General features: G+C 39.6%; 2 protein-coding genes across 8 annotated transcripts in view; one reads left to right on the top strand and one right to left on the bottom strand.

The window, feature by feature from the left end:
- Nucleotides 1-14,081, top strand: part of LOC129724635 (neuroglobin-like) — a 397,507-nt gene that overhangs the window by 160,619 nt on the left and 222,807 nt on the right. The gene's annotated exons all lie outside the window — the stretch shown is intronic.
- Nucleotides 1-14,081, bottom strand: part of LOC129724633 (putative uncharacterized protein DDB_G0277255) — a 72,901-nt gene that overhangs the window by 19,792 nt on the left and 39,028 nt on the right. For 3 of the 6 annotated variants that reach the window (XM_055679686.1, XM_055679688.1, XM_055679687.1), the window contains 2 exons: nucleotides 7,199-7,527; nucleotides 6,960-7,115 (listed from right to left, as the gene is read on the bottom strand). In XM_055679686.1, the coding sequence (XP_055535661.1) occupies nucleotides 6,960-7,115; nucleotides 7,199-7,527 (485 nt within the window). Of the gene's footprint in view, nucleotides 1-6,959; nucleotides 7,116-7,198; nucleotides 7,531-14,081 lie in introns of all 6 variants that reach the window. The other 3 variants (XM_055679685.1, XM_055679689.1, XM_055679692.1) reach the window with 2 other exon arrangements.

A 14,081-nucleotide genomic window follows, 5' to 3' on the forward strand; every position in this document is an offset into this window, starting at 1 on the left:
GCCAGAAATTCAATTTACATTATCAAGTATATGCCCTTGAATAAAATCAAAGCCACGTTGATAGTATTCACATGCATGTTGAGTTTGCTGCTACCACGCTATAGCGCTTTTCCATAGAAAAGGTGTAGTAGGCAGCGAAAACGAATATCACCTAATACGTGAATCAATAACAGGTGCTCAACTACGACGCCTCAATAACGACGCTACAACAACTTGTCTACCGGTCATAGCCTACAATCATAGTAATCTAATGACGTTGTTCTTGGAGTAAAAGGCGGGAAAAACCGAAAATATATTTCAATTTTTGAAGTAGAGTACTTCTCTCAGGAAGTTCGGCTACATAGGGATGTGAAATGAAAATCTAAAACCGAAAAAAGTGAAAAATATGTCCAATTTCAAATGCTAATAAATCGGTTAGTATTCGATGGATTTCCTTCGTTCTTACAGCAATAGATTGGAAAATCTTCTAAGGTTCTTCCCAAAATAAGATAATTGTAATTTTATTATTCACACTATTGTACTATTGAAAATAGTCAAGCCTTGTCAAAACGAAAAATCCGACCTCTGATTGGTCGTTATATGCTTGCTTCCCAAGCACGGTCGACAGGATCATATACCTTGCATTTGAAAACATGCTATTTGGCCTATATAAGAGCCTGTTTCAGCCGGAGCCGCTCATAATAGTTCTAGACAGCGACAACAACAGTCGTCCTTCCTTAGCAGCAGCACTAGCCCTGTGGTTGGTCGCCACGTCTCAGGAGCAGGCGGTTTTTCTCAGCGTGTGTCGCCAGACAGCCATTATTCCCCCCGTGTTGGGGCAGCATGAAGATTGCCATCAGGAAATCCAATTTTGGAAATCAAAATGCCTTTTTGAAGGCAAATAAACAAGTCATTGAAAGTTAATATTTTTTGTCAACGCAAGCAAGCATTCTGTGTTGCATCCTAACAATTTAAATTTGTCGCACTCGTCTAATTTACTGAATGTGAAATAGCTTCCACAGTGCATGTTGTCCGTGTATCTTAGTTCCCCCAATGTTAGGACAGCTCAAAGGTTGTAATTAGCAACCGATTTTGAACCGCAACATGCTTTTTTCAAGGCAAATAAAAAAATAATTGAAGGTTAATAATTTTCTGGCATCAACACAAGCAGACATTCTGTGTGGGATGCAATCAAATTCTATTGTAGTTGTCTAATTTTCACTTTATTTAGTAAACCCCCCACTGTAGGGGCAGCGCAAAGGCTGCGATCAGCATAACCGACATTGAATAATAAACTGCCCTGTTAGTACGCATTCACAAAAGCAGTTAGTTCGACTATGCAGAGCTAATATAAAGTCGATTCAATCAATCAGCATAAACAGAATTTCGTCGTCTCCTAGCTGCCAAGTTGCAACATGATGCAACACGCAACAGCGAGCAAACGAAATCGCTTGATGTTACAAACCGCAATAAAATACGGGTTAAAACCGTTGCGTGTGTGAGAGCACCATCGGTGTTTATTCGCTGGATACACTATCTACTGTCTACTGAACGCAATAATCTGCTTACATGCGACATGGGAACGGGAACATTTTCTTCAACCAAGCTGCACAACACGACACAAAACATGTTATTTTGTTGCTTCAATGAGAGTGCAATCGGTCCGGCTCGACAGAATGTTCACAAGAAATCATTTTTGTTCATCCGTGCTACGAAACTGAGGAAAAACTTTAGAAACTGAAAAAAGAGGTGGAGCTTATCAAATGATCGCTCTGAACCAGAATGAAGTCACACATATTTTTCAAGTTATATCATTCCACCACGTACGTAAAATAATTCATTCCTATTTTCATCCCTATATAAGAGCCTGTTTTAGTAGAAGCCGCTAGTAGTAGTTCTGAACAGCGACGACAGCAGTCCTCCCTTAGCAGCAGCGGGAGCGAGCAGTGAGTACCATCGATAGCGGATAGCGGCCACAACTGTGGCATGGCTGCGAATAAGCGTAGCAGTTTCAGCGGATCTCACCATCGATAGCAGCAGGGCCAGCAGATGCAGGTACAGCGGATACCAATGGCGGCCACAACTGTGGCATGGCTACGGATAGCGTTGCAGTTGCTCAGCAGTTGGGCCAGCGTATAGCGGCCACAACTGTGGCATGGCTATGCATAGCGTAGCTGTTGCAGCGGGTATATCAGCATCGATAGTAGCAGGGTCAGCTAATGCAACGACACTCCCTTCACTAAAATGCTGTTTCAGTGTGGTAGCGGGAAGCATCAGCAGCAGGCTTGCATGAAATGAATACATCAGCCAGCAACTTTCTCTAAGGCCTCTGCCATAGTAGACGCGAAAAGCGGCGCGAACCGATTCGCTCGGCCGTAGGTTGATGTACAGCTCTACTGATGGCTGTACATTAACCTACAGCTGAGTGAATCGGTTCGCGTCGCTTTTCGCGTCTATTATGGCAGAGGCCTAATGGAAAAGTTGTATCAGTTTGTTCAGAAGAATATTATTGTCGGTAATATTACAGAGATGCGATTGCGTAAATCCGATTTTGAATTGAACAATTGTTCTTTTGAGGACAAATAACACTTATTTGAAGAGTTAATAGCTTTTGGTACCAATAGCAGTATAGTGACAGCCTCAGCGGTAGATGCAGATGCAGCCGGTACTTCCCTGAGGTAAATGGGAGCAGCACGGCGAAACAGTTCGGGTTATGCTTAGACGCGCGTCATTTTTCGTTGTTGATATTCCCCACATGAAACGACGCGCTTTCGTATGGTAGCGGTGGTATTAGCGGTAGATGCATTTGCCAACACTTCCTCCAGTAAAGCCGTGTCTAGTTTTCAATGTGAAAACACCTTTCTCATTGTGTTGACCGTGCGCCTTAGTCCTCACTATCAATGATAAATTGAACAATTGTCCTTATAAGGACAACAAATGAATTAATGAAGATTTAATTTTGAATTAGAATACTTCTCTCAGGAAGTTCGGCTACATAGGGATGTTAAATGAAAATCTAAAACTGAAAAAAGTGAGAAAAATTTCAAATGCTAATAAATCGGTTAGTTTTCGATGGATTTCCTTCGTTTTTGCAGCAATCGATTAGAAAATCTTCTAAGATTCCTACCAAATGCATGAAATTGCAATTTTATCATTCGAACTATTGTACTATTGAAAACTCTAAAGCCTTGTCAAAAAACCAAATTCGACCTCTGATTAGTCGTTATACCGCGCTTTCCCAAGCACGGTCGGCAGAGTTATGGACCTAGTAAATTGGGAATGCATCATCTGGCCTATATAAGAGCTTCATCAGATAATAAACAAACATTTCAACACAACACAAATGATTATTTGAAGAGTTAATATTTTCTCGTTTTGCGCTATAATCCAAAGTTAATTATCTTCATCTACATGCATACTCTGACTATTATTACGTGTTTGCGTCGCTTAGTGTTTGGCTACGGTCATGCAGAACGCAAATAACGGCGCGATGCGATTCGGCAAGACGAAACCTGTTGAAATGTATAGCTCTACTTCGCCTTAAAAAGAGCTGTACATTTCACCACGGTAAGGCGAATCGCATCGCGCCGGCATTCGCGTTCTGCATAACCGTAGCCTTTGTTCCGTTCCCGTTTAATGATGTCGTATTAAATGTGCATATTACAATTCGGCAGCACTTCAACTTCTCATTTGCACAAAATTTAAAAATATCCAATGAACTTCATTCAAAATATCAGACAAAAAGAAATTACAATACTGCCAATGAACGGTCAACGTTTATTTACTAGAAAAAATGACTGACACGCAAGCAGCCAGGTTATCTTTCTTGTAAAAGTATTATACTTCCACCTTGCGGTCGTGGCTTTGCATACAACCTTCTTGTGATTTTTTTTTCTAACTTTATCAGTTGATTATTGTTATTTTTATGGCCTATTAACTCGTCGAAGATGAAGACAAAACAAACACAAAAAGAATCATTCAAATCCGCTGATTCTACTTCGAGTGAAACGCCGTTAAACAGACACCAACTTATTTTTATTTAATAGATTATCTGCACAGGAGACAGCGAGAGACAAAAGCCTATATCTGGACAAAATGACGTTTTATTTATACTTAAATATAGAAAAGGTTTAGTCTGCAGATATTTGCAGATGTTAAAGATATCTGTTAGTGAATTAGTGCATTGTTTAAATAAAAATCGCCAATAACCGATGAAATATGAGAGATAAAAATAAACTTTCCTGGATGACATTGTGTGTTTTTTGATAGTAAACAACTATGTAAAACATTGAAAAATGGTAGAAAATCACCACCAAAAGTTATATTATAAATGATTTTTAGTGGCCATCTGTAGAAACCTCCACAAAAGTTCATTTAAAATGGCAGATAAAATTATGGGACCTTGAGTTTCTTATAAAATGCGCAACAACTTTGCCGAACAAAGTGAATTTTTATATGCAAAAATGAAAAAAGGAAAATCCACTTCTCACTGTTAAGTGGATTAATCACAAAATTGCAACTCACATAAAATGGAGAATAATTAATGGATCAACATTCCCGGAGGCACTCTGACTCTAAAATCTAGTTTTTTGGGTCAAAATAATTTCGATCACGTTTTTGAAACTTTGGAAACAGTGTGCGCCCGTCATGCATGCTTGCTCTTCGAATGCTATCCTATTTATCTCAGCAGTACACACCGCGGCGTACTGCCGTGTATTCTCTGCAGAGTGATTCACCACTCTTGTTTCGCTCAGCTGTGGTTAAATTAACAAGTGTGTTAGTTTTTCTGCCAGCAGCAGAAACACATCACAAAACAGAAAAAAAAGTTGTGCAAAAAAACGTTAACGAGGGAATTTCTAGTACGAAGTGCCTCTCGGAAGTTCATTGTTTATCAAGAAATACCACAAGGAGGGCAGAAACGCGGTGCTCTGGCCGGATCTGGCGTCGGCCCACTGCTCGAAGCGATTGTTGGAGGAGATGGAGCGACTGAAAACCCGCCCAACGTTCCCCAGCTGCGTCCCATTAATAACGTAAAATTTTCCAAAACATGTTAAAATGGGCACTAATAAGTACAAGCATTTTTTCGGGAGAATAGTCGTGTTTTAGAAAAAAAAGCTGTTTTTCATTCGGTGAAGGAAAATGGAAATTTATCTATTGTTTTATTCATAATTTTTGATTTGGCGGAATCTTTACAAAAATATTCCTAGGGGCTCAAGATATCTGTTTGTGCTATTGATCTTTTTACAGTTTATTCGTTCGAAAAAAAGTTGTGTAAAAAGCCACGACCACAAATTAACGTAGAACTACTAGGTGTTCCTCTACGCTGAAAGATGAGTTCAAACCTGCTGATTTTCAAATATGCGCACCAAGAAACACGGAATAAATTTATGGCAGTTGCGAACATTTTTAATCATTTTTCAACAAACTTTTGTACTCTAAAGAATCTGTTTTAAATTTGAAGAATTTTCTAGCGATACCGATGGTAGCAATGTAACAGCGATCTTGACTGCCCATCAGCAGCATCATAATTTATCTTTGTTTACACAGAATCAACAATTTTGTGTTCCTCTAAGAAGGCTGAAGACCTGCTCTCTTCATCGAATTCTTGTATCTCTACCGGCACTAATATGTGTGACGATGACGACGTCTAGATGAATACCCAGCTCACTGCTCCAGATGGCTTGTGCTCTATCGATACTAATGAATGTGAAGATAGTTGAAAAAAAAAATCTGCAACCAACGATGGCACCTTTCCGTAAAATACTTCGCCGAGTCCGTAATTGAAATCAACCGCGAGGGGCTTTTCATACCAGTTTACCCTTTTTTTACTTTTTAGAACATTTGACTTTTTTTCCTACATTTATTTTTGGAAAGACAAAATTATTATCTACAAGTTTGCCGAAGACCAATCAAACCGATTTTGGTTCAAAAATATCTGTAGTTATGAATATTATTTCTACATATTTTTTTTCCAAAATGCATACGCAATTAAATAAAAATACTAGTAGCACAAAATGACCCTGCAACCCTATAGGAACATCTGTACATACTTTCAGCCAAATGAAAAATGGTCGATTCTGATGGTTACCCTATGTTGCATCGAATTGTACAGAATCTAAAAATATTTTTTTATTCAATATTTCAAACGAAAAATCAGGCAATTTCCCAACAACCCCTTGACAACTTTTCTCTAACATTTGTCGTTATTTAGATATATTGATTTATGAAAAAGGATCAAACAAAAAAATCAAATATCCTAGAAAAACAAGTGAATAAAACATCGATTTTGCCGTTGAAGATGACCTATATTTTGTAGAGCGTAAGGTGAAAGGCTTTGACGAGATAATCTCGCAATCGATAGACAAATTCGCTGCGTCAGAATGTTAGAGAGAAGTCGAAACACTGATACTTTCAGTTTTACTGTAATTTTCGGACATTACGTTTATTTGTGAAAATTAGTTTAAGATTGAAGAAAAACTGCTCTTCGGCTAACTGATGAATTCATACCGATGTTTTGCCAATCGAAGCCATTTGAGTGAATTTGATAGGTTATTTGGCATGGGTTTTCTAGAATCAAAAATCTAAATAAATTGAAGAATGCATTTTAAACACATGTTGAGTTTATAATAAAACTCTTCATTTCGGCGAACGAATATATTGAAAAACATAATTTGAATTGAACTCCTCGCAATGCTTTAACTCATTTCGATTCAAATAGGTACTGTTATAATCCTTCGGTTGACTGATAAACTGGGTTGCGCATAATTTATAACTTTTACGACAGAACGAGCCAGCCGCACATACGACCAATGTCAAGAGAGCTAATAATTCTCTACAATACTTAAACATTAAAATTAAAATGAACTCACAATAAAATTCCAATCATGAAAAATAAATTTTTAACAGCATGCCTGCTCTCCGTTTGCGGACCCATCCGGAATCGGTAATAAAACTCGAATGTGCTTTCGCCCCAAACTTACCCATGCCTGTGTCTGCTTGGTCGGCAGATCCGGTCCGACGGCCGCGGAGGAAGTACCCGATCGGGTCAGCAGTGGGATGTTCGTGTTTCGGTTGTCTTGCATCAACGGAATCTTGGAGGCGTTTTTGTTGGACGATAGCACCAGCTCCCGTTCGATCTAACCACGCACGAAGAAGAACACGATTCGGAATCAGTGAGTATCAGTGTCAAGCAGCAATGAGAGACATTTACGCCACTTACCGGAAACTTGCTGGAATGGGTACGCAGAGCCGAACCCAGTAGTAAATGTTGCTGGGAGGACAGATCGGTTCCCGCTGCGGACGTTACTGCTGTGAGTGACGGCGATGAAGTCGGGCCCGATATCGTTGCACTGCCAGTGGCTGCTGTACCGGGAATAGGATGGTCGTTCTGCACTCCATACGACGACGTCCCGAGAGGCTGCGGTGGCATTCTATACGGTGGATTCATACAGTTGGTGGACTCCGGGGGCGGTGATTCGGGTGAAATGGCGACAACGATGACCGCAGTTTCATTTTCCACCGCTACTGCTGCTGCTGCTGTTGCTGCTGCTGCTTTCGAGGCCAATTCCAACCGAAGTAAAAACAAAATTGAAGAAAAATAGCGGAAAAATGAGAGAGAGAGAGAAAAAAGTGTCAAATTAGGTTATCGGAAATTTATTCGGTGGTTTGTCGATTTAAATTACGAACGAAAGTCGTTTTTAGTTCCCATTCAGATGGTTCACAATTGAATGGGAACTCCAATTTGACTGGCCACACGTGGCCTTGTTGATGTGCCAGGGAAAATTCCCGCCTTCCACGAAATTTCTCGTTGTTAGTAGCCCTTCACAACTAACACCGCGTGCGATCGATCGAAAGGCGCAAGAGAAAAATGACTCGCGAGAATCTCTCAATTACCGGAAAAAATAGGTTATCGATTTCTGCCTAACGGATCGTTAGCCCGAAGGGGGCATGAGTTGCGCAAATTTATGGCTCAACGGAGCAACTAGTTTTGGATGTTGCTGGCGCGAAGTAAAACCACTAATTATACACGCGAGGCGAGTTTTTTTTTGGGCGGTTTTTATGCTTCGTTTAAAAGTATTGCTGAGTGAAACAGAAACCGTTGCAGTCCTCCGGCCTGTCTGACCCGACCGTGCTCGAGAGATGTCTGGTTGAATTGGCAAACGAATACGTTTGTTACGTAAGAGTAGTACTGAGAGGAGGGCTTCAAACAGAGACTGGCTGTAATTACTTTCAGCTGTTCGTTTAAGTTTACGAATGTGAGCACTTTACTTCTGTGGAATTTGCATTAACAATGAAACATTTGTTCAATTTTTCAATAGATGATTTTGGTAACTTTTTGCCTTTCTCCTAGAAAGGTATAGCAATCACTTGCAAAACCGAAAGTATAAAAGTGCTCCAAAGGGCCGAATGGCATATATCACTCGACTCAGCTCGACGAGCTGAGCATTTTCTGTATGTGTGTGTGTGTATGTGTGTGTGTGTATGTGCAGATTTTTATTCTCACTCATGTTTCTCAGAGATGGCTGTACCGATTTTCATAAAATCAGTGTCAAATGGAAGGTCTAATTGCCCCATAAGACCCTATTGATTTGTTTTGCAATCGGACTATTGCTTCGAATGTTATGTTTAAAAATGTGAAATCCAGCTATCAAAAGGAACATATTCCGAAGACTATTGGAACTCACTCACTTTTCTCAGAAATGGCTGACCCGATTTCCACAATATTAATGTCAACTGATAAGTCTAGCTGCCTCGAAACACCCTATTGAATTTTACTGTAATCGGACAGTAACTTTGTCTGTAAAGTACCGAAATGTGAAAATCACGAAACTTCATTATCTCAGTAACTACACAACAAATTTGCTTAATATTATTATGAGATGAGTGGGCTAGTTAAGGGTTAACTAATGAATTATGATTGAACACGTGGGTTCCAAAGTTTGGCTGCCCTATATGTCCCATTTCATTTCATTATAATCGAACTTAAGCAACCGTTATGTATTAAATTGTTAATAAAACAACGAAAGTATATTATCTCAAAGATTACATGACTTATTTGAACATAACTAGTGTCATACGAACGAGTCATCTCTTAGACTTACAAATAACAAACTTCATAATAATTTGATATGTGGCTCAAAAGTTATGGAAAAAAAAAGAAATTCAAAGACTATTTAAAACTATACCTGCGTTGATCGATATATGTGGCCTCAACGTAAATTAAATGTGGTATCGTTCTATTTGAACGTTCCAAATTCATTGATTCCTTGCGATGTGTTTAAAATCTGAAAATGCACGACGAATCGGCCATAGGATATGATCAAAGTCAAATAACAAATCGTTTAAAATGATTGGTTTTATCGAAATGACAACATCCTCGACATTTGGCTACTGTACATCGCCTTAATTCTGAATATATTCATATTGGGTGGTATTCGGTCATTTTCAGCAGATTTTCTGGCATCAATCTAGCACCGGAAATATTCATATTGGGAGGTATTTAGTTATTTTGGTTGATTTCCAGAAATTAAAAGTGGTCGTTTTTAATTTAAAATGGTGTCCAGGGTCAATGTTTGGTTTCTATGCATCATCTTGATTACGGAAATATCCATATTGAGTATTATTCGGTCTGTTTCGACTGTTTTCTAGAAGTTGCCAATTAGCATTGGGTGGTATTTGGTCACTTCGGGCTGTTTTTCAGAAACCGAAATTCGTCATTTCGGACTTTAAAATTGCCTGTGAATTCAATTTCTGTCATCTGGACGTAATTCTGGTTCCGAAAACATTCATATTGAATGGTATTTGGTCATTTCCGGCTGTTTGCCAGACACCGGAATTCACCATCTTAAAATTCAAGATTGTGTGTGATCAACTGTTAGCTTCTGTGCACCTCTCTGGTACTCATATTAATGGAGATACTCATATTAATGGGAATCCTCCATTTCAGGCTGTTTTCCAGAAACCGGAAGTCGCGATCTTACAGTTCAAAATGTTGTCTGAAGTCGATTTGTGGCTCCAGTTCGTCATTACGATTCCGGAAATACCCATATTGGGTGGCATTTGGTCGTTTGCCGCCGTTTTTCCGAAACCGGAAGTCGCCCTTTTTGGATTTCAAAACGGCATTTGGAGACAATTTCTGGATTTTGAACGTCATACTGGTTAAAGAAACACTCATATCGGGTGGTATTTGGTCATTTTCAGCTGTTTTTCAGACATCGGAAGTCGCCATCTTAGAATTCAAAATGGTATCTGTGGTCGATTTAAGCTCTTGTGCATCATTTTAGATCCGGATATTTTTGACTGTTTTCCAGAAACCGGAAATTGCCATCTTACAATCCAAAATGTTGCCTGAGGTCGATTATGGAACAGATTTGTTACCACTAAAAACATTCACCTGCCAAATTTGGTTCCATTAAGTTGGTTAGCTCTCGAGATGAGCAGAAATTTGTGTTTCATTTGATGGAACCCCACCCTTCCAGAAAAGGGAGGGGTGTCGAACCATTATGAACATATTTGTTACCCCTGAAAACAATCACATGCTAAATTTGGTTCCATTTACAACTTTAGTCAGTTAGACATATTTTTTACCCCTTAAAACATCCACATGCCAAATTCGGTTTCATTTGCTTGGTTTGTTCTTGGGTTGTGCAGAGATTTCTGCTTCATTTGTATGGTACCCCTCCCTTCCAGAAGAGGGAGGGGTCTCAAACTATCATAGGAACCTTTATCGGTACCAAAAACCCCTACATACATATTTTCATGTCGATCGGTTCGGTAGTTTTCGAGCCTATATGAATCAGACAGACAGACAGACCGAACTGCGTTTTTATATGTATAGATTACAACATCAATATTTTAGAACCTAAAGAGTGATTATACATTTATTGGATTGAAGTGTTCATGTAAATCTATTTTTACAAATAAAAGTTTGAATGAGAAAGGCGGGGTCTGACCGCTAGGTGGATTAATTTAGGTTTTTAAATAACTTATTGAAGAACAAAAAAAAAATACTGGTACTACTGGTTGCTCGAAGACATATATTTTTCGAGAAAAATAATCAAAGTTGCAAAGAATGTATTGTTTTTATCGCGTCGGCAATAAGTCAAACAATCTATCGAAAAGCATGTACGATACAGATATGTGTATATGTGATAGCATCATAGTAGGCGACTTTTATCCGAACAAGTTCATTTGTTTACGATTTGGCTTGAAAATCTCATCTTCCAGAAGAGGGAGGGGTGTCAAACCACCATGAAAATTATTTCTGCTCTCAAAAACCTCAACATATTGAATTTGGTTCCATTTTCTTAATTATTTCTTGAGATGTGCAGAAATTTGTGTTTCATTTTTAGGAAACTCCTCCCTTACAGAAGAGGAAGGGGTGTCAAGCTATTATGGACATATTTGTTACCCCTAAAAACATTCACCTGCCAAGTTTGGCTCCATTCAGTTGGTCAGTTCTCGAGATGTGCAGAAATTTGTGTTTCATTTGTTTGAAACCCCTCCCTGCTAGAATAAGGAGAAGACCCCTTAAATAAACATTCATATGCCAAATTTGGTGGTGTTTATTTGATTGGTTTCATTTATATGGGACCCCTCCCTTACAGAAAAGGGAGGGGTATCAAACCATTATGGACATATTTGTTACCCCCAAAAACTTTCACATGCCAAATTTGGCTCCTTTTACTTGGTTAGTTTTCGAGATGTGCAGAAATTTGTGTTTCATTTATATGGGAACCAGGCATGTCCAAACCCACCACACCACGGCGAGTGTGTTTTAAGCGATGCCACGGGTATTTTCATTGCCCTTCAGTGCTTATACCAAACGAAAACCCACAGCGTTCCAAATAGAACAGCCCTTCGGAAGCTTCGGCAAACACAGGTCCGAGTGTTCCCCACTTCGTGAGCCCACGGAAGCTCGCTTGCTTACACGTGCTTCCTCAAAGCTTGCTTTATACAAAAGTTCATATGGAAAAAACATTGCAGGTGGTTGTATGCGATGACTACCATCAAGCTATCCATTATTATACCATTGTCGATCTCAACGTGGCGACTAAAGGGCTATTCCCATTGCTCCGGGCCATGTCCGTGAGCATTCACACTGCTCCGTGTTTGAACCGTGCCTGCGCCGTGCTCTGGCTGAGAAATGTTGATGGGTTTATGTGAAAGAACGTCTTCGTCTTTTTTTCATACCGCAGCTCACTCCGCGTGAAATATGTCACTACAACATACACGCATCTACACAAAGTATCGTCGGCAACGAAAGCTTTTCTTTCGCACAGCGGCAGCTCGGTGGCAACTCAGTGCTGCCCCGGTCTGGGCACGGCGCGTCGGTGTGAATGCGTCCGTAAAAACGCATGCAATCAGTCTCAAACGCGCACGGACAACACACGGCACAGATACGGCCCGGTCCCGGCACGGAAGCAATGGAAATAGTTCTCAAGGCTTGTGTATTTCTCGAAACTGCAAGCCCGCAGTTGCCTCATGTACCGAACTTAAAAACCCTCGGCTCACGTGTTAACAAACGGCACTCCAGTGTTTTGTGTTTGTGTTAGCAGATGGACCGCCCGAGTTCTGGAGTGCTGTGTTTTCCCTATGCCTGTCTCGAACTATCTTAGTCTCCTTTCTCGGCCCTCTGAAACCCTCATATACAAAATTTCACGCCGATCGGTGCAGTATTTTTCATTGGATTGGATTGATTTGTTCAGAAGAGTGTTCTGAAAACTTATAGATTTCCAAATGGACGTGGAGTGGAATTTTCACGCAAGCTCGCACGGGAAATGCCCATGTGACGGAGTTGGTGGAACCATCAAGCGAGCTTCCTGTAAATATCGCTTATCTTCCAACAAAGATAGGCTGATTACAGTTGCGGTATCGTTCTACGAATGGGCTGTGGAAAACCGAAGCAAAACAATGACATTCGCTTACGTCGAGCAAGCGGATTACGAAGCGGCTCGAACTAAACTTCAACATCGGATGGAAAATGTCAAAACTATCAAAGGAACACAGAATTATCACTATATTTTACCTCAAGAACAATATAATTTATTTGCTAAACAATATTCCAATAGTTCTGAGAGTGAAGTCAAAAACCTCAAATGCAAAGCTAAAGACGTTGATAAATTTATTGGTAGCAATTGAGTATTTTCTTCATGTTTTCATTGTTTCACTTGTATCTTGTCCACTTAAGAAAGTAGTCCATCTATGGCAGCTCTACCCTATCCAAAAAAGTTGTTTATAAAGACCTATTCAAAACATGTACTTCTCGCATACTAAACGATGTGCGTTCAGTGTGCGCTGCGTGGCAAGCAGCGCTTGCTTCTATATCGACCACGCGGCGCGCGTTGGAAATGTTAAAACTCGGTATAGAAAATTGGCTCGACGGCAATGTTTCTTTCGCGACACACCTGATTTTTCAAATGTATCTTGTAGGATTTTTTCTCAGCTTTCCAATGGTTGTCTTAGAATTAAAATCGGTGGTTGCCAACCTGTTCAAAAACGCGTTTTATTGATAAAATTCAAAATGGCGGCGAATCCAAGATGGCGGTCAAACTTTTGAATACTCCACATGAAAGCCCTAGATGTTATCTGTATAATTAAATGCTGTTTGTAGAGGGTTTTGGGAAAAATATTTGGAATATAGCTCGATAAAAATATTCGATTTTCACTTTTCTAAATATTTGTTCACCTCTTGGCGAACAAGGGATCCACCAAGTGGAACAAATTTATGTGCAGTTATTAATTTTTTACTGCGTTTAATCGAACTAAAATAAAAAAATCAATTTCCAAAGACCTTGTGTCACTAGTGGCCTGGTTTCAGCGAGAATTGCCCACGATGAAATTTAGGGAGAAACGAATCTAGAGGAGGAAAAAAATACATGCGAAACTTCAAATCCATTTTGTTTCCATAAAATAAATTATTCGGTTTTTCTCTAACGCAACTAACAGATTTACGATTTCAAGAAGCATATGATGGTTTTGAAATCATCAACATTTGCATACTGTATGATGGAGAAAAATAATATACCTGGTAGCTTTTGTCACATTTTTCCTTTCCTCCGTTTAAGTACGACAAATTAATTAATACAATATTGCAATGTAAA

Source organism: Wyeomyia smithii, chromosome 2 (assembly GCF_029784165.1).
Source record: "Wyeomyia smithii strain HCP4-BCI-WySm-NY-G18 chromosome 2, ASM2978416v1, whole genome shotgun sequence".
NCBI classification, from domain to species: domain Eukaryota; kingdom Metazoa; phylum Arthropoda; class Insecta; order Diptera; family Culicidae; genus Wyeomyia; species Wyeomyia smithii.